The 20,992-nt window shown below is 45.3% G+C and overlaps 1 protein-coding gene across 1 annotated transcript in view; it reads left to right on the top strand.

The window, feature by feature from the left end:
- The window catches only part of LOC144600693 (zinc finger MYM-type protein 3-like), an 89,842-nt gene extending 69,816 nt beyond the window's left edge, over positions 1-20,026 (top strand). Inside the window, exons 17-25 of the mRNA XM_078412583.1 lie at positions 23-197; positions 2,092-2,238; positions 4,590-4,693; positions 5,362-5,530; positions 7,059-7,210; positions 11,319-11,433; positions 12,070-12,330; positions 14,961-15,078; positions 16,968-20,026. Coding sequence (XP_078268709.1) covers positions 23-197; positions 2,092-2,238; positions 4,590-4,693; positions 5,362-5,530; positions 7,059-7,210; positions 11,319-11,433; positions 12,070-12,330; positions 14,961-15,078; positions 16,968-17,169 — 1,443 coding nt within the window. The 3' untranslated portion in view covers positions 17,170-20,026. The remainder of the gene's footprint in view (positions 1-22; positions 198-2,091; positions 2,239-4,589; positions 4,694-5,361; positions 5,531-7,058; positions 7,211-11,318; positions 11,434-12,069; positions 12,331-14,960; positions 15,079-16,967) is intronic.
- The last annotated feature ends 966 nt before the right edge of the window (positions 20,027-20,992 follow it).

Genomic DNA, 20,992 nt, shown 5'->3' with positions numbered 1-20,992 from the left:
TGTTGTGTGGTTTGTAAACCAGGTCCCCATTCCGATGTTCCTTCCGACCACTTTAGACAGTGCTGATAAGATAGTAGAGACGATCGAGGAGCTGAAAGTTAAAATCCCTTCAAACCCATTTGAGGCTGACATACTGGCCATGGCCGAGATGATAGCAGAAGCTGAGGAAATGGAGAAAGCATCATCGGATCTATGTGGTAAGTTAAATTTTCATTTTGCAAATCCCTTCTGAGTGAAGAAAGGTCTCGACCCGAAACGTCACCCATTCCTTCTATCCAGAGATGTTGCCCGTCCCGCTGAGTTACTCCAGCAATTTTGTGACCCCTTCTGAGTTGAGTTTAGTAAATTTTATTTTCATGTGTACCGAGGTACAGTGAAAAGTGTTTTGTTTTGTTTTGTTTAGAGATTTGGCGCAGAAATCAGCCCTTCGTCCCACCAAATCTGCACCGACCAGCAATCCCTGCATATTAACACTATCCTGCACATACTAGGGACAATTTACATTTATAGAAAGCCAATTAACCTACAAACATGTACGTCTTTGGAGTGTGGGAGGAAACGGAAGATCTTTGAGAAAACCCACGCAGGTCACGGGGCGAATGTACAAACTCCGTACAGACATCACCCGCTGTCGGGATCGAACCCTGGTCTCTGGCGCTGAAAGCACTGTAAAGCAGCAACTCTACTGCTGCGCCACCGTGCCACCCTTACATGCTAACCAGTCAGAGGAAAGAGAATACATGATTATAATCTAATCTAATTTATTGTCACAAGTACTGAGGTACAGTGAAAAGCTTTTGTTGCATGCTATACGGTCAGCGGAAAGACAACACATGATTACAATCAAAGGTAGACACAAAATGCTGGAGTAACTCAGTGGGTCACACAGCACCTCTGGAGAGAAGGAATGGGTGATGTTTCAGGTCGAGACCCTTCTTCAGGCTCGACCCGAAATGTCACCCATTCCTTCTCTCCAGAGACGCTGCCTGACCCGCTGAGTTACTCCAGCATTTTGTGTCTGTCTTCGATTTAAACCAGCATTTGCAGTTCTTTCCTACACATGATTACAATCGAGCCATTTACAATGTATAGATACATAACGGAATAACGTTTGGTGCAAGGTAAAGCCAGCAAAGTCTGATCAAGGATAGTACGAGGGTCAACACTCTGGTAGGTAGCAGGCACAAAATGCTGGAGTAACTCAGCGAGCATCTCTGGAGAGAAGGAATGGGTCACGTTTCGGGTCGAGACCCTTCTTCAGACAAATGTCTCTGTGTAAATTAGGCCTGCTCTGTAGTTTAATGTAGAAACAAGGCACTACAAATGATGTCTTTACCGAATAAAGACACAAAATGCTGGAGTAACTCGGTGAGTCAGGCAGCATAGCATCTCTGGAGAAAATGGAAAGGTGATGTTTTGGTTTGGGACTCTTCTTCAGACTAAGAAGGGTTTGAAGAAGGGTCCTGACCCAGAACATTACCTATCCATGTTCCTCAGGGATGCTGCCTGACCCACTGAATTACTCCAGTATTAATATTTTATGATCCGGGACAAAATGAAACTATAGTTACTCCACCATTTTGTGTCTTTTTCTGTAAACCAGCATCTGCAGTTCCATGTACACCTGTCTATTACGTTAAAGAGAATAACTGCAGATGCTGGTACAAATCGCAGGTATTTATTTCACAAAATGCTGGAGTAACTCAGCAGGTCAGGCAGCATCTCAGGAGAGAAGGAATGGGTGATGTTTCGGGTCGAGACCTTCAGTCTGAAGAAGGGTCTCGACCCGAAACGTCACCCATTCCTTCTCTCCTGAGATGCTGCCTGACCTGCTGAGTTACTCCAGCATTTTGTGAAATAATTCTCTAGTATGTTATATGTAATGCAATGGTTTTGATAGTTCTGGTTTCAGAAATGCTGCCAAAGACAAATTGTTGAAGTGCGAGCCATAGATGGTGTGTTTATGTAGCATGGGCAAAGATGTATGGAAGGTTGGGTGATAAGGAGGTGAGGGAACAGAGCCTTGGGAGGGTGGATGGTGCACCTGATCAAGCAGGTTACTTGCAAGTAATGGCTTCTTGTATCACCCAGATCTTGCCAGCAATCAGAGTGCCGATGGCCTCCTAGAAGACTGTGACCTGTTTGGACCCGCCAGAGATGATGTGTTGGCCATGGCAGTTAAAATGGCCAATGTCCTGGATGAACCAGGACAGGATTTGGAAGCAGACTTTCCCAAAAGTAAGTACCAGCAATTATTATAACTCCTTATTTACGAAGATATAACAATGTCCGTATAATGTATTGTACTGTAGGCGTGCGTAACTTTCTTTCCCATTGTATGTGTTGATTTTTGATTTTGTATATATGTATGTGTACGTATGTATATGTGAGTGTATGCATCTGTGTATATGTGAGTGTGTACATGAGAGTGTGTATACGTACATGTGAGTGTGCATACGTATGAGTGTATACACGTATGCGAGAGCATGTTTGTATATATATGTGTATACGCATGTGTATATGTGAGCGTGCCTGTGTATATGCGAGTGTGTACGTATATGAGAGTGTGTTTGCGTATATGTGAGAGCATGTGTGTATACGTATATATGAGAGCATGTGCGTATACGTATATATGAGAGCATGTGCGTATACGTATGTGTGTATGTGTGTGCACATTTATACACGCCGCCTTCATGCTGCTTGCTCTCTCCGCTCCCGCCACGTGACGCCAGCTCACGGGGGGGCTGCCAGAAGTGGAAGGGGCGGTGCAGTGGAAACAACAACCAAAATCCACTATAAGGAGACGTTCATTATTGCAAGAGCTTACTGCGCTGCCGATCTGAATCGTGGTTGAAAGTTGAATTTGGAAGACTTGGTTATTCTGTGTTGCCGTGGCACAAGGCGAAAGCTCTGCTCGATGGGTTCAAGCAGTGCTGCAGAGAAATCCCATCTGTCCCAATCCTCTCCTTGTGTCTCTGGATAAGGAGGACGTCGCATCATTCATGTTCAAAAGTGATCGGAGCAAAATTAGGCCATTTGGCCCATCGAGTCTACTCCGCCATTCAATCATGGCTGATCTATCTCTCCCTCCTAACCCCATTCTCCTGCCTTCTCCCCACAACCCCTGACACTGGAAAATCCAGGATATTCTCTGGAAATCGGTTTGTCTTTGCTTCCTTTGTCACCCACCTACAATGCAGCAAGCAATAGACGATAGGTGCAGGAGGAGACCATTCGGCCCTTCAAGCCAACACAGCCATTCACTGTGATCATGGCTGATCATCCACAATCGGTACCCCGTTCCCGCCTTCTCCCCATATCCCTTGACTCCACTATCTTTAAGAGCTCTATCTAACTCCCTCTTGAAAGCATCCAGAGAATCGGCCTCCACTGCCTTCTGAGGCAGAGAATTCCACAGATTCACAACTCTCTGGGTGAAGAGGTTTTTCCTCATCTCTATTCTAAATGACCCCTTATTCTTAAACTGTGGCCCCTGTTTCTGGACTCCCCCAACATCGGGAACATGTTTCCTGCCTCTAGCGTGTCCAATCCCTTAATAATCTTATATGTTTCCATAAGATCCCCTCTTATCCTAAATTCCAGTGTATACAAGCCCAGTCGCTCCAGTCTTTCAACATATGACAGTCCCGCCACCCCAGGAATTAACCTCGTGAACCTACGCAGCACTCCCTCAATAGCAAGAATGGCCTTCCTCAAATTTGGAGACCAAAACTGCACATAATACTCCAGGGTCTCACCAGGGTCCTGTACAACTGCAGAAGGACCTCTTTGCTCCTATGCTCAACTCCTCTTGTTATGAAGGCCAACATGCCATTAGCTTTCTTCACTGCCTGCTGTACTTGCATGCTTACTTTCAGTGACAAGCACATATAATTGCACTCTTTTCTGGAAATATGATTTTCATTTATAAATTGGAAAAACACAGAATGCATTTAGGGCAGTCCCTGTACCTTATCACAACACGAGAAAGACACAAGATGCTTAAACGTTGAGCAAAACAAAGTTTTGGGCAGCATGGTCGTGCAGCGGAAGAGTTGCTGACTTAGCTCCAGAGACCCGGGTTCGATCCTGACGACGGGTGCCGTCTGAATGGAGTTTGTACGTTCTCCCCGTGACTTGCGTGGGCTTTGTCTGAGTGCTTTAGTTTCCTCCCACACTCCAAAGACACATATACCGTGTTAGTGTACGGGGATCACTGGTCGGTGCGGAGTCGGGGCCCGTTTCCGCACTGTATCTCTATCTCTAAACTAAAAGATGCTGGAGAAACTCAGTGGGTCAGGCAGCATCTGTGGATGGAATGGACATTTGACCTTTCAGTTTAGGCCCCTTCACCCGTATTTTGTTCTGAATCTGATCTAGTCCCGACCTGAGACGTCACCTGTCCATTCCTCCACAGATGCCGCCCGACACACTGAGTTCCTCCAGCACACTGCGTTTTGCTTATCACAGCACCAAACGTTTATCTTTACATCAGTTACCAACAATACTGTCAACCATATGTTGCTGAAAGCTACTCTAACGTATTATCGCACACAGTTAACACTGGCATTTTGCTCTTTATTTTCCAGCTCCATTGGAACTTAATACGGGTGTTGATTTCCTCTTTGACTGTGGGCTTGTAACTACAGACGAGGATCAACCGGAATCTGAAATACCACGGGCTGTCAGAAGGGTGAGCTTTCTTTCAGAGTTTTGTACTGTATGTTCAGTACAGATTCAGCACAGTTCTGCCACTCCAAACAGTAGGTTTGTGCTGTATGATTTCAGTCCAAAATTGGTTTAATTTGGAAATTGTAGGATCATTGTGGCACAGAAAGAGGCCATTCGGCCCACCGATTCTGTGTTGGCTCCGTCCGGGCAGAGCAATTCTATCTATCCTGTTTAATTTTCCTCTGTAAATTGTCCTAGTGTGTAGGGAGTGGATGAGAAAGTGGTATGACATGGAGCGTGATGGAACAGGGTGGTCGGTGGGCCAGTTTCCATGCTGTAACTCTGAACTAAACCTCCTTAAGATTACCTCTCGGTGTCCTGCACTCCAAGAGAATGAGTGCATTTCAGAAGTACACTTGTTTTAGAATTACTGAACAAAGGGTTGGGTTGGGGGGGGGGAGGGGCCGCTGAGAACAAAGAGGGACTAATAGTACTTTTGTAATTTTGTCAGCACCTGATAAGCGGCGAGTCTTTGCGTTATTTGTCTATTGTACGCAAAAATGAAGATTCTCACTGTACCTAGCTAGGTACATATGACAATAAAGTATCATTGAACTTGAAGTAGAAGGAGGCTGATTTTCAAGAGTAGCTTTGGGTGTTCATTATGATTTTTTTTCTTTTCCTTTATAGGGTCAGAAGCGGCTAATGCTATCCGAAAGCTGTTCACACGATTCTCTTGCGAGCCAGCAATGTTGCACGGGATTAAATTACTCGTACGGGGTAAATGCTTGGAAGTCCTGGGTCCAGGCTAAATATGCCGGTGGTGATAGCAGTAAAAGTGGAGAGCTCAAGTTTGGGCGTAAGTGCATCTTTTCCGTTCTTCCCAGTTCGCCTCTGGTCCTAGACTCTCACTCGTGGAAGCATCCTCTCCACATCCACTCTTACCAGGCCTTTCACTATTCACTGTTGTGGGATTGTGTTCGATTGTGCAAATCCTCGCCTTGTGGAAGTCATAGGCACCCCTCCCAACCCTTCCGTAAAATGGCGGAAAGTTTCCGCTTTCTTATTTCATTTTCGCCATTCCGATTTCGCCTCACATTTTTCCGCAAAAACAGTCGGTAATTGCAAGGTGTCAATTCGGCCGCTAGAGGTCGCTAGGGGTTCCATGAGAAATCCCCCCCCCCCCCCGAAGTCTCCCCGAAAATGTGGCACCTAGGCTGGGCAAGGCAGCCAATCTCGACCTCATCGGGACTTCCATAGCCGATTGGTGGGTTGACCTGTGGCCGGGGCTCTGGAACTCTAGCCCAGCTGGAGCCAGCACATCTATTCCCTTGGCCGGCTGGGTAAACCAGCAAAGCTCTGGAACCAAGAGTGCCAGAAAATCAGTGGTGGAACTGTAATGAGTAAATTTTAAATTTAAGTGCAAGATTATATAACTATATTAATTAATTAAGTCGGGGTTAAAATATAATACGCAGCAGAAAAGCCAATTATCACCTTTTTGGGCTGATTATCAATTAACGTGCAAATTTACTTCAAGTGTGTGCTTAGTCGAGTCACAAAAATCAACTCTTCATAACTTAGTCATACATTTTCTGATCATTGTTCTTTTATTTAATACCAAGAGAATTGGGATGTGTAAGGAAAAAGCAAAATAGAAAAAACAAAACAATTTTTTTGTGTTGCAAAAAGTATTTCTGTTCAATAACCTTTCTATAAATAGCAGAATATACTCCTGATCGGCCTGACATTGTACATGTAGTCCAAGAACTATAGACTGTTGGAAATAATAGTCTTTTTCACGCATGAGTGTAGCACAACACGTATGCGCATTTGGCGTGCTTAATTATTTTTGCTGAAAAGTTGTATTACGCGCCATGTTATGAATTTTGCTATAAAATTCTGAATTTTGGACATCAAAATTATGAATTTGTATAATCAAATGTTGGGAGGTCTGCATAGACCAGTAACACTTCTGGAAATGTTTAGTTTAGGTTGAGTTTGTAGATACATAGTGGAAACAGGCTCTTCGAGTCCAAATCGACCAGCGATCCCTGCCCATTAACACTATCCTACACACACTAGGGGCATTTTTTATGTTTATTCCAAGCCAATTAACCTGCAAACCTCTACCAAACCGAAGATCTTAGAGAAAATCCATGCAGGTCACGGGGAGAAGGTACAAACTCCACACAGACATCACCCGTAGTCTGGGTCTCTGGCGCTGTAATGCAGCAACTCTACCACTGTGCCACCCCGTGATCTTACTGAAGAGATAATAAGTGTATAGAGAGGGGAAAACGTTAGCTGCGTGCTATCTTGTGGCATCTTACAATTCTTGTAGAGAATACGTAATTACTCAGTTTTTCTTTTTTTTTCTTCTCCAGCTAAACCCTTGAGGATTAAAGAAGACATTTTATCCTGCAGTGCGGCGGAACTAAACTACGGGCTAGCTCAATTTGTCAAAGAAGTACAGAGGCCGAACGGAGAACGTTATGAGCCAGACAGCATCTACTACTTGTGTCTTGGGATTCAGCAGGTGTGGTTTCTGAGCTTGCTTCAGCATGTCAGGGGATTTCATTGCAGCACAAATTGCAGAATATAAACACAAAGTGCCTGAGTAACTCAGCAGGTCAAGCTGCATCTGCGGAGAAAATGGGCTGGTGACGTTTCGGGTTGAGATCCTTCTTCAGACTGATTGGAATTGGCGGTGGGGGGGGGGAGATGGATTTTGAGTAAATTTGTTAGAATCTTGCTTGAATTTGCTCCTGCTTTTGACTGTCTGTCCACTGGATGGTGCCATAACCTAGCAAAGCTGATTCCTTTCACTGACTGTCATCCATTAACTAGTATGAGCCCAATTGTTGACACAAGGAACTGCAGGTGCTGGAATCTTAAACAAAGCACCAAGTGCTGGAGTAACTCAAGGGGTCAAACAGCATCTGTGGAGGCAATGGATGGGCAAGCTTTCGGGTCATGATCAACACATATCTCAGCGGGAAGAAGGGTTCTGACCCAAAACGTCGCCTAATTTTCAGCATTTTCAGGATTATCTTTTGTATCTTTTTCAGCATATTTTCAGGATTACCTTTATGGTCTTCATTTAAACCAGTTCAATCAGGAATTCTAGGCAAGATATTGCCTGATCTGTGCATTTCACGTATCTTAATATTACTTGGATTTGTGCTTGTATTTGTATTGTTAATGATCCCTTTATGCTGGATCATGAAATATGAATATGAATGGCGGCACGGTGGCGCAGCGGTAGAGTTGCTGCCTTACAACGAATACAGCGCCGGAGACTCGGGTTCGATCCTGACTACGGGCGCCGCCTGTACGGAGTTTGTACGTTCTCCCCGTGACCTGCGTGGGTTTTCTCCGAGATCTTAGGTTTCCTCCCACACTCCAAAGACGTACAGGTATGTAGGTTAATCGGCTGGGCAAATGTAAAAAAAAAAAATGTCCCTAGTGGGTGTAGGATAGTGTTAGTGTGCGGGGATCGCTGGGCGGCGCGGACCCGGTGGGCCGAAGGGCCTGTTTCCGCACCGTATCTCTAAATCTAAAAAAAAATCGAGATATATTTGTTTCGTTAATCTTTCTTGGTGCGAGACTTATCAGTTTAATGTCACGTGTACCGCTTTTGTTGCGTGCTAACCAGTCAGCAGAAAGACAATACATGATTACAGTCGAGCTATTTACAGTGTACAAATACGTGATAAGAGAATGTTTGGTACAAGGTAAAACCAGGAAAGTCCGATTAAGGATAGTCCGAGGGTCACCAATGAGGTAGATAGTAGTTCAGCAGGTCACCAATGAGAAAGATAGTAGTTCAGCACTGCTCTCTGGTTGTGGTAGGATGGTTCAGTTGCCTGATAACAGCTGGGAAGAAACTGTCCCTGAATCTGGAGGTGTGATGCCTCCAGCTGTGAAGGAAGAGTTTAGAGTCAGATGCTCCCTGACCCGTTGGGTTACTCCAGCACTTTGTGTTTTAAACCTAATTGGATGCAGTTTTGGCTTGGTAACTGTCAAAACATTTAATTTGGGCAACTTTTGCCCTGTGTGGAGTATAATGTATTTTGAATGACAAAATGGAGAGAACAACCTCCATTGCAAATGTGAATATTGGTATATTGGAAGGATAAATTTGATAAAACTGGATGTTCATGTACTTCCCCACTTCGCGTTGAAAGGTGAATAGGTGTTGCTACCAAAATATTGGTGTCAGCAGGAGTGATTATTAACTGGTTTGAAAGTACTGTGGTAATTTGAAAACAACGCAAAATTGAAATGTTTACTGGAGGTGACACCCTCGTTATAGCAGTTCAGACAACGGAAGTTTTCTCCTTGGGCGGCCCGGTGGCACAGCAGTAGAGCTGCTGCCTCACAGCGCCAGAGTCCCGGGTTCGATCCTGATTACGGGTGCTGTCAGTACGGAGTTTGTACATTTTCCTCGTGACCTGCGTGGGTTTTCTCTGAAATCTTCGGTTTCCCCCCACACTCCAAAGACGCACAGGTTTGTAAGTTAATTGGCTTGGTATAAATGTAAATTGTCCCCAGTGTGTGTAGGGCAAATGTCAGTGTGCGGGGATCGCTGGTCGGTGTGCAGGGATCGCTGGTCGGTGTGGGCCGAAGGGCCTGTTCCCGTACTGTATCTAAAACTAAAAAATCTTTATCGAATTTGCAAATCGCGACCAAAATATCTGAGATACGGAATAAAAATTTGCAAGGGAAGAATTTTTTTTTTTAAACATGCATTTCTTAATGGGCATAGATTTAGGGTGAAAGGGGAAAGGTTTTATGGAGATTTAAGTTTCGTTTAGAGCGCCAATTCTTTAGATTTGAGAGACATGACGTGGAAACAGGCCACGCCGACCAGCGATCTCCGCACACCAACACTATCCCACACGAGGGACAATTTACAATTGTTTACCGAAGCCAATTAACCTACAAACCTGTCCGGCTTTGGAGTGTGGGAGGAAACCGGAGCACCCGGAGAAAACCCACGCAGTCACGGGGAGAACGTACCAGCTCTGTACAGGTAGTACCCGTGGTGAGGATCAAAGCCGGGTCGCTGGCGCTGTGAGGCAGCAACTCTACCGCTGCGCCACCGTGCAGCAGACAAGTGTTTTGTTATACACAGAGTATGGTAGGTTCCTGGAATGCGCTGACAAGGGACATCTGATAGCATGAATACTCATGAAGCTGCCAAATCGCCTCAGACGCCCTGAAAAATATATAACCTTGTGTGCTTCTGATCACTGGACACGTGTGTGGAGACCAAGTTAGACAATAGACAATAGGTGCAGGAGTAGGCCATTCGGCCCTTCGAGCCAGCACCGCCATTCAATGTGATCATGGCTGATCATTCTCAATCAGTACCCTGTTCCTGCTTTCTCCCCATACCCCCTGACTCCGCTATCCTTAAGAGCTCTATCTAGCTCTCTCTTGAATGCATTCAGAGAATTGGCCTCCACTGCCCTCTGAGGCAGAGAATTCCACAGATTCACAACTCTCTGACTGAAAATGTTTTTCCTCATCTCTGTTCTAAATGGCCTACCCCTTATTCTTAAACTGTGGCCCCTCGTTCTGGACTCCCCCAACATTGGGAAGATGTTTCCTGCCTCTAACGTGTCCAACCCCTTAATAATCTTATACGTTTCGATAAGATCCCCTCTTAGAAGGCTTCTGTTTAGAAGGCTAATTTCCAGTGTATACAAGCCTAGTCGCGCCAGTCTTTCAACATATGACAGTCCCGCCATTCCGGGAATTAACCTAGTAAACCCACGCTGCACGCCCTCAATAGCAATAATATCCTTCCACAAATTTGGAGGAAATTCCTCAAGTTAGGTTGCTGGTGGTATGGATGCCTTGAAGCTTGAAACTGTGGACCATCTCCACACAGCTCTGTTGAGGGGTCAGACCCCACCCTCTTTCCCCGCTCGCCTCTCCTCCCCTCCAGCTTTCGGCCAAATTTTTCACCTTGTTAAATGTTAGTGCAGCAAAGAAATAGTGCAGAAGATAGACACAAAATGCTGCATTAACTCAGCGGGCCAGGCAGCATCTCTAGCGAAAATGGATGGGTGACCTTTCGGGTCAGACCCTTCAGACTATTTCTTCCGCGAAATAATGCAGGCTGTTTTTCCAACGAACCGGATAGGAAATATTGGTGCAGTCAAAATCCAGTTTCACTCGCATCATTGCACATTGGATCATTTTTTCTTTCAGTGAAATGGCATAATTTATCATAATCTCATCATATTCTCTGGAGGATGGAGATGACCATGCTTTGCCATTGCCCTTGCGTTTTGTTGAATCGTCTGTTCGCTTAATTCTTCCCCTGATGCTCGTGCACTGAATGATGGAGTCTATTCAAGAGGGAATTCGATGCCTGGTGTCAGGCTAACCTTCAGAGCCCATTGAACTGCAGACGTACTTTAGTAATGTGAATATTTCCCAACTAAATGAACGGAACTAAAATGAAAGTGAACGCAGCGTGCATTTAAAGTATTTACTTTTCGAAGTAGGAAAATGTCATTGGGCTGCCTTTGGCTAAATGTAATAACTTTTTTTTGTATGAACATTTTAAGCAGTGTTTGAGTGACTGGAAAAAATGTAACCGTTTCCCTTTCTGATCTGTTTTATTACAGTTTCTGCTCGAAAATAACCGAATGGTGAATATATTCACTGATCTCTACTACCTTACCTTTGTCCAAGAATTGAATAAAATGTTACAAGGCTGGCAGCCGAGTTTACTTCCAAATGGTGAGTTTCACAGATCACCACCATTGATTTATAGCTTCTTGTTCTCTGGACATTTGCAAAACCTGTTGCGGTTTGGTAACTAATCAACGGGAGTATCTTCAAGACCGTATAGGATTTGAAACAAGAGTTCCAGCTAAGAGCTTAGGGCGGCACGGTGGCGCAGCAGTAGAGTTGCTGCCTCACAGCGCCAGGGACCCAGGTTCGATCCCGACTACGGGTGCTGTCTGTACCGAGTTTGTACGTTCTCCCCGTGACTGCTTGCTTTTTCCTCGGGTCCTTCGGTTTCCTCCCACGTGCCAAAGACCTACAGATTTGTGGGTTAATTGGCTTTGGTTTAAAAAAAAAATATTGTCCCTGGTGTGTAGAATAGTGCTAGTGTACAGGGATCGCTGGACGGTACGGACTCAAGGGGACGAAGGGCCTGTTTCCGCAATGTATCTCCAAATTAAACTAACTTAATCTAAGCATTGACCTTTCTATTTTCCAACATTGCCTGATCTGTGCATTTCTTAACTTTTCTCCTATTTGCACTTGAATTTTTATTCTTAAAGATTACGCGCATTTCACTTTATACTGGATCGTGAAATATTAATTCTGGAGTGTCTGAGTGGAGTAACTAACGTTCTTTTCTCCCAGGTTTAATATTCTCGCGGGTGGAAGAGGAGCATCTGTGGGAATGTAAGCAGCTGGGCGTGTACTCGCCCTTTGTTCTACTGAACACGCTGATGTTCTTCAACACCAAGTACTTTGGGCTGAAGTGTGTGGAGGAACACCTGCGCCTGTCCTTCACCAGTGTCGTCCGGCAGTCCAGGAAATGCACAACGCCAAGGGGGACCACGAAGGTGGTCAGCATCCGCTACTTCATGCCAGCTCATTACAAGAAAGGAAGAGATCAGGGTAAGACCCGCCCACGCATGCAGACTATTACCTGAATGGCGGGCGATTAGGAGAAAGGGAGATGCAACGAGACCTGGGTATCGTGGTACACCAGTCATTGAAAGTAGGCATGCAGGTGCAGCAGGCAGTGAAGAAAGCGAATGGTATGTTGGCATTCATAGCGAGGGGATTTGAGTATAGGAGCAGGGAGGTTCTGCTGCAGTTGTACAGGGCATTGGTGAGACCACACCTGGAGTATTGCGTACAGTTTTGGTCTCCTAATCTGAGGAAAGACATTCTTGCCATAGAGGGAGTACAGAGAAGGTTCACCAAATTGATTCCTGGGATGGCAGGACTTTCATATGAAGAAAGACTGGATAGACTCGGCTTGTACTCGCTGGAATTTAGAAGATTGAGGGGGGATCTTATAGAAACTTACAAAATTCTTAAGAGGTTGGATAGGCTAGATGCAGGAAGATTGTTCCCGATGTTGGGGAAGTCCAGAACAAGGGGTCACAGTTTAAGGATAAGGGGGAAGTCTTTTAAGACCGAGATGAGAACGTTTTTTTTCACACAGAGAGTGGTGAATCTGTGGAATTTTCTGCCACAGAAGGTAGTTGAGGCCAGTTCATTGGCTACATTTAAGAGGGAGTTAGATGTGGCCCTTGTGGCTAAAGGGATCAGGGGGTATGGAGAGAAGGCAGGTACAGGATACTTAGTTGGATGATCAGCCATGATCATATTGAATGGCGGTGCAGGCTCGAAGGGCTGAATGGCCTACTCCTGCACCTATTTTCTATGTTTCTATGTGGGAGAACCAGGCCTCCGTTTGTTTGGAGGTTTAAAGTTGAGGAGATGCAAGATGTGAAATGCAGCAACTGCTTATCTCCCGCCTGCATTCTAACTGGATTCCACCACCAGTTTTGCAGCGTCCTTTGGCTCCAGGGCCTTTCTGGGGTATCCGTTTTGCCAGACCGACAGAGGTCATGGCCTCGGAGGTGAGGGCAGGGCGAGATACTGGCCGGCTAAGTCGGCCGCGGAAGTCGGCTATGGGAACAGATCTGTCGACTCTGGTTGGGCTGGAGTTCCAGAGCCCAGGCCGCGGGCGGGGGGTATATTCGACCCGACGAGGTGGAGATCGGCCGCCTCGCCCAACCTAGGCACCACATTTTCCAGGGGACTTTCGGGGGCGGTGGTCGTGAGGGTTTGGAGGGGGTTTGACCGGATTAAAGAAAGTGGCCTGAACACTAGATGCCGGTAAATGGGTAGTGGGGCCTGTGTCACTGAAGGTGGACTTTTCCCAGATCTTGGAATCCAATTGCAACTATTGTGATTGGATTTCAATAGCATTGGTAAGTTGTCCTTGGCATTGTCCTTTCAATAGCTGGCAAGGACCATTGACCACAGCTGACTTGCTGTTTGTTGTCCTTGCCTGTGCTCAGACAGTGAGAGTGGTGGCCAGAACATGTGTCTCTGTAGATCCACAAGAGTAAAAAAAAACGTTGCCTACCGTATTCCTGCCATATTAATCTACAGTGCATCGCAACTGAGCGCCTGCGCACTTTTTGACCCCTTCCAACCACATAAATCACATTTATTTTTGATGATGGTACATTTTGGCAACCTGGTACAACTTTATTCATCGATGTCCTCCCCCTAATCCCACACCACACCCAACTTCATTCCTCTCTTCCCTGAAGAGCCGCCATGTTTGGTTCTCTCTCAAGCTAAACTCTTCTCTTGTCCTTCCCCATCCCCCATTTTCACCCTCTATTTTTAAACCTGCTCTTCTATTTATATCCTGAGCGTTTGCTCAGACTGTGAAATCTTTCCTCAGAGAAGCCTATGTAGGGAACTTGCAGTCTGTGGTAGTTATCCTCTTGTCTCCAGTATGTTCTTATTTGGATTTAAGGCTCCTTACCTACCCCATTTCCCAACGTCCACAGGGGTAATTCGGTGGTTAAAGTAAAATATAACACCACAGCATAAATAAGTGACGAAGTAATCAACAACACAAAATCCCAGTATTGCCTGCTTAATGTGCTGAGTTTGATGATCTTGACTTCCTCGTAATTAGCTTTCCAGAGTTAGGAAAGCAAAATAAAAATGGATTTCAATTCTTGACATGATCGTAGCCCATACAGTCATCCTTAAGATAATGATCGGACTCTACTGTATACCTTCTGTGGTCTCGTTGTTCCTGACTACAGGTGCTATCTGTACGGAGTTTGCACGTTCTCGCTGTGGCCGCGTGGCTTTTCCCCGGGTGCTCCGGTTTCCTCCCGCACTCCAAAGACGTGCAGGGTTAAGGTTAATTGGCTTTGATTAAAAAAATTGTGAATTGCCTTTAGTGTGTGTCGGATAGTGTTAGCATACGGTGTGATCGCTGGTCGGCACGGACTCGGTGGGCCGAAGGGCCTGTTTCCACACTGTATCTCTGAAAGAATTGGGGGTGGGGAGTTTTAAAAATTGAATTTATATATATATTTTTAATGAAATCTGCATATGAAGCCAAAGTTTTTGTTGTTAATGGGTGCTCAAATGGTCTTGGGATGGATAGCGTGGTTTGCTCGGTATAGACTGGGTTGGGATTTTATGAAAACCATTAGTCCTGACTGTGATTCAGCTTTGCTCTCCTGTTTTGTTTGCAGGCAGCACCGTAGGGAAGAGGAAACGAGAAGAGGAAGTTGCCGTTTTTGAACAGAGAGAAAACAGAATGAATCCGTTAAGATGCCCTGTGAAGTTTTATGAGTTCTACCTCTCCAAATGGTAAAGCAACTAGTTGTTCTTTGGTCGCGTATTGGGCTTGTCGCATTCGTGTGGGGCAACTTGGTTTGCTCGACTTGAAGAATGTTAGCGCTGGGCGGAAAGGCGGCAGAGTGGTTCGATTCTGACCCCGGGTGTTGCCTGCGCGGAGTTTGCACGTTCTCCCAGTGACCTGTGTGGTGCTCCGGTTTCCTCCCACACTCCAAAGAGATTAGTGGCTAATTGGCTTTGATAAAGATTGTAAATTGTCCCTAGTGTGTAGGATGGTGCTAGTGTATAGAATGATCGTGGACTCGGTGGGCCGAAGGGCCTGTTTCTTCGCTGTATCTCCAAACTAAACTAAAATTCCACAGACCTGCAGTTTTGTAGATTAATTTGCTCCTAAAATCGTCCCCAAGTGTGGATGCAAAAGTGAGATAACATGGAAATAATGTGAGGTTGGACTCAGTGGGTCGAAGGACCTGTTTCCATGCTGTATCTTTCAGTCAATCAATCTATACTTTTGTTGGCATGGGTAAGTACTGACCTATTGTAAAACATTCTAATATTTATTTGCAAGGTTCAATGCTGGGTATGTGGCACATGGCTATCTTGCAGCAATAAAGCAGCATCACTTAGCACTGGTGGTAACTATACCAGTGATCAGTCATTGTCAGCAAATAGTATTGAACAGTTTCTTTTCATAAAATTTACTGTGTCTCATGAACAAGTAACTGGAAAAGTGAGGAGATTTTGCACCAATAGATGAGGTTCGAGAAGGTGCAGGTATCCGCTGCTCCAGATGTCAACTTCTCTACATCGTCGAGACCAAACGCAGGCTCGACGATCGTTTCGCTCAACACCTTCGCTCAGTCCGCTTTAACCAACCTGATCTCCCGGTGGCTGAGCACTTCAACTCCCCCTCCCATTCCCAGTCTGACCTTTCTGTCATGGGCCTCCTCTAGTGCCATAGTGAGGCCCCCCGGAAATTGGAGGAACAGCACCTCATATTTCGCTTGGGCAGCTTGCAGCCCAGCGGTACGAACATTGACTTCTCCAACTTTAGATAGTTCCTCTGTCCCTCTCTTCCCCTCCCCCTACCCAGTTCTCCCTCTATCTTCCTGTCTCCACCTATATCCTTCCTTTATCCCGCCCCCTGACATCAGTCTGAAGAAGGGTCTCGACCCAAAACGTCACCCATTCCTTCTCTCCTGAGATGCTGCCTGATCTGCTGAGACTCCAGCATTTTGTGATACTCCAGCATTTTGTTTTGTTCCCCCCATGTAAACCAGCATCTGCAGTCCCCTGCATATATCTCTCTCTTTTCTCTCTCTCTTTTCTCTCTCTCCTTTTCTCTCTCTCTCTTTTCTCTCTCTCTCTTTTCTTTCTCTCTTTTCTCTCCCTCTTTTCTCTCTCTTTTTTTTCTCTCTCTCCTCTCTCTTGTCTCTCTCTCTTTTCTCTCCCTCTCTTTTCTCCCTCTCTTTTCTCTCTCTTCTCTTTCTCTTCTCTTTCTCTTCTCTTTCTCTTCTCTTTCTCTTCTCTTTCTCTTCTCTTTCTCTTCTCTCTCTCTCTCTCTCTCTCTCTCTCTCTCTCTCTCTCTCTCTCTCTCTCTCTCTCTCTCTTCTCTCCCTCCTTTCTCATTTTCTCTCTCATTTTCTCTCTCTCTCTCTCTCATTTTCTCTCTCTCTCTCTCTCTTTCTCCTCTCTCCTCTCTCTCTTATTTTCTCTCTCTCTTTTCTCCCTCTTCTTTCTCTCTCTCTCGTTTTCTCTCTCTCTCTCTCTCTCTCTCTCTCTCCTTTTCTCTCTCCCTCTCCTTTTCTCTCTCTCCCTCTCTCTCTATTTCCGTCTCTCACCTTCCCCCTCGCTGGTCTGTTGTAAGTGATCTTTTCTCCTTGTCCTTTGCGTCCCTGCAGCCCTGAGAGTATGAAGAGCAGGAACGACGTGTTCTACTTGCAGCCCGAGCGCTCGTGTGTGGCGGAGAGCCCCCTGTGGTACTCTGTGATCCCCATGGATCGCGGCATGTTGGAGAGCATGCTCAACCGCATCATGGCCGTGAAAGAGATCTACGACGACTACTCCAAGGATTCGCCAGAAGACGACGATGTTGAAGGATGATGTGTAGTAGATGTTGTACAAAGTTCTGTTCACTTTTTATTTTAGAGAAGACAAACAATGGGTCATTATAGGCTGGCCTACTTGGTGCTGCGAAAAAATATTACCACACACGTACTTTCAGAGTCATGTGGCCTGTTTGTGAGAGCACAGATGGTTAGACTATCACCATTGTTCAGAGACAGTATCCCTTTTAGCTTGCGTCCACTTGCTGGCAGTCGTGGTGTACGTAACATTCTCGCGAGACCCAAACAAAAAGAACTGTTCCTGCAGTCGAGAAGCAAGCAGCACTGAAATGGGGAAATCGATAACAGTCAGCAGTCTACATGCTGATGTAGGTGGGAGAGGCCTTCATTTAACTCGGTTCTTGGGACTTTAGAAAGGTTTAAACACGCAAAAAAAAAAGGTTGTCCGGCAATGTGGGGTCTTGGACGCTGCCTTCCAGAACATTCCACTTGCTGCCATTTTGATTGGGGGGGGGGGAGAGGAACGGCGTGGAGGAAGGTTCGGGTGATGCTTAGCCTGGGTATTGCATGTTGCTAGCAACGTGTTCCTGCGCTGTTCTTGAACAGAAGGGAAATCTGAAGGCAGATGGGGAGGGACAAAGCATCCGTTTCCAGACTTGTGTCACATGAACCCACATCAGGGGCACACACCCACCCAAATATCTTTCACATTCAGCTTCTACATTGTTAAAAGTTTTATTTTCGTGTGCCTTTCCTGGGAAAAGACAGGACGGGGGAATCGGGCAAGGAGAGTTCTTTCTGGAGTGGGCGAGGAGTTTTTTTTGTTGTTGTTGTTGTTTAAACTTTTTATTTAGTAAGTGGTTAGGAAGGTGAAGCGGCCACTGCCAGTAATGAGGCGGGGGTTTCTCCTGCGGCTATTTGGTGCAAACATTCTGCTGGGTCTTGGCTCAATTTAAGTCATTAAACTTTTCCAACCAATATTTTCTGGGGAAATCTCTGCCTTGGAGCAAGAGTGGAACCTGAGGATAATGAATTGTCCTTTTCCTTTACTCCTTGTTGCAATGTTTGCTGATATCCGAGTCTGTGGTAATATCAGATTCCGTTTTTGTGTATTTTTAACTATAAACCAAAATAAAAGACTGTGAATATTTATAGTTAATACCATAAATACTAACGCAGCAGACTTTGCAATATATTTGAAGTCGGGGGAGGGGGGGGGGAAATAAATTTTGTATGAACATTTTTGTTTCTGTTTCCTGTAACCTCTACTGTTTTTTTTCTTTCTTAATTTCGATGTGTCATCCATTGATGTCTCATCTGCAGTGAGCAACATTAACCAGTGCAATAATACTTTCAACACCTGACCCGGGACAGTCCAGCTAAATCAACTCATTTAATAGTTGCAGATTAGAATAGGAAATAATACTCGGAGATTGACGCAAAATGCTGGAGTAACTCAACGGGTCAGGCAGCATGTGCAGGAAGAAACTCAGATTCTGGTTTACACCGAAGAAGGACACAAAATAGCTGGAGCAACTCAGCTGGACAGGCTGCTAGAAGGAATAGGTGACGCTTTTGGGTCGAGACCCTTCTTCAGACTGATTCTCTGAAGAAAAGGAATAGGTGAAGTTTCGTGTCGAGGTCTAGAGAGAACGACCCAAAGCTTCACCTGTTCCTTCTCTCCAGAGATGCTGCCCGACCCGCTGAGTTACTCCGGCATGTTGGGTCTTATCTTTGGTTTCAACCGGTATCTGCAGTTCCTTCCCACACAGGAAGTAATACTCCTTCCACTAAAAAGGACAGCGACTTTCTCAGATAGTTAATGGTTTGAAATGTTTCATTTCATTGAACAGTAATCCATGTGCTGCCAGGCCCATCGACCGAACTTGTAAAATAAATCCAGTACTTGAAGGAACCCAGGGGGAGAGAGGGGATACCCAGGGGGGGAGAGGGGATACCCAGGGGGAGAGAGGGGATACCCAGGGGGAGAGAGGGGATACCCAGGGGGAGAGAGGACCGGAAAAGGGGATGCTGTCTCTTGTGTATTTTCTGTATTATATATTAAAACAAAAGCTGTTCCAGTGGGCTAGATGAGTGTAAGCAACTTTTATAAAACGGTAAACATCTGCACAGTATTTAAATTGGTGACCTGACGTGTTTGCCAAGACAACAACATGCATTTAAATTTCATCTTTTAAAAAAATTAAAAAATAAAATTCTGAAGTTGTTTATGCAAACTGAATGGAGCTGATGCTGTGGGTTTGTATGGACATTCCTTGAGGAGAAATCGCTTCCATGATCATTAATTGTTAAAACTCCCATGTAGATGAAGGCAGCTGGGTTTCACCTGATCGTTTCAGAAATTGTATTTTTTTGGATGTGACTTAAAACTTATGGGGGGATGGGGGGAAATAAAGGTATTTACATGTCCAAGGTGAAGCATTTTTAGGGGATGTAGTGTAGGGACACTATTATGACCCTTTTTATTTCTTATGTTGTATTGTAATCTGTAAAGAGGTATGTCTTCTCCACTGATAAAATGAGTTGATTGAAACGCTAACCTTCACCCTCATGAAACGGATTCAAAATACCATCTCTTGCCTTGCGGAGGGAGTGGGGGGGGGGAAGAAAGGTGGAGAGAAAAAGATGGTCTGAGTTTGTTGAATGAAGACTGATTGCGGAAATGCAATTGTGCGTTTATTGGGCTCTTGCTAATAACGGATGCGTCTGTGATTGCATTGTATCGGGACTCGGTCTGGATGTGTTACACAGCATTCCTACCAACTCAGTTGTCTGACTGTCTCCGAGATTATCCGCACTGGTATGTGTCACTGTATAAATTGTTGACCAAAGTTGAAAAGTGTCATTTTCTTGGAAACGAAAAATTGTGGAAAAGTGGCTGAAAACATAAAGACTATTTGTGTTCTCCCATTACTATTCTGTGTTTTGTATATTCGTTGCTCCTCTACAATTGACATTTGTACAGAATACCCCAACGTCCCATAATCCTGTGGTGAAAATAGTTTGACTTTGGGCGGCGCAGCGGTAGAGTTGCTGCCTCACAGCGCCAGAGACCCGGGTTCGATCCTGACCACGGGTGCTGTCTGTACGGAGTTTGGACGCTCTCCCCATGTCCCGCGTGAGTTTTCTCCTGTGGATCTTCGGTTTCCTCCCACACTCCAAAGACGTACAGGTTTGTAGGTTATTTGGTTTCTGAACTATATGTGAAATTGTCCCGAGTGTGTGTAGGTATAGCGTTAATGTACGGAGGTCAGTGCAGACTCGATGGCCCAAAGGGCCTGTTTCTGCGCCGTATAAACTAAACTCATTCATCGAAGATAGACACAAAAAGCTGGAGTAACTCAGCGGGCCAGGCAGCATCTCTGGAGAGAAGGAATGGGTGTTTTGGTTCGAGAAGCTTCGGGTCTGAAGAAGGGTCTCGACTCGTTCCTTTTCTCCAGAGATGCTGCCTGTCCCGCTGAGTTACTCCAGCTTTCCGAGTCTATCTTCGGTTTAAACCAGCATCTGCAGTTCCTTCTTAACCTAATACATCTTCAGGTTTGTGACTGAAACGGTCAACCTTTTTCCACCCATTTCAATGTCTTGCCACAACAGTGTTTGTGATGTATTGCTGAATCATAGTAGTACCAAGGATTAGGAATCACACAACTTTGTCATCCATTTCCCACCCAATTTTATTACTTTTCACACCACACGACATTCTTGAAGTTGGCTCCCAACCAACAATAAGCCAATGATAATTTTTTTTAATCAAAAACATTTAGTGTGGCACAGCAGAAGAGCGAATGCTTTACCGCCTGAGACCCGGCCGGGTTCAATCCTGACTACGGGAGCTGTCT

The sequence above is a fragment of the Rhinoraja longicauda genome, chromosome 15, assembly GCF_053455715.1.
Source record: "Rhinoraja longicauda isolate Sanriku21f chromosome 15, sRhiLon1.1, whole genome shotgun sequence".
Taxonomy (NCBI): domain Eukaryota; kingdom Metazoa; phylum Chordata; class Chondrichthyes; order Rajiformes; family Arhynchobatidae; genus Rhinoraja; species Rhinoraja longicauda.
The sequence above is the reverse complement of the archived record's forward strand: the minus strand, read 5'-3'. Positions and strand labels throughout refer to the sequence as shown.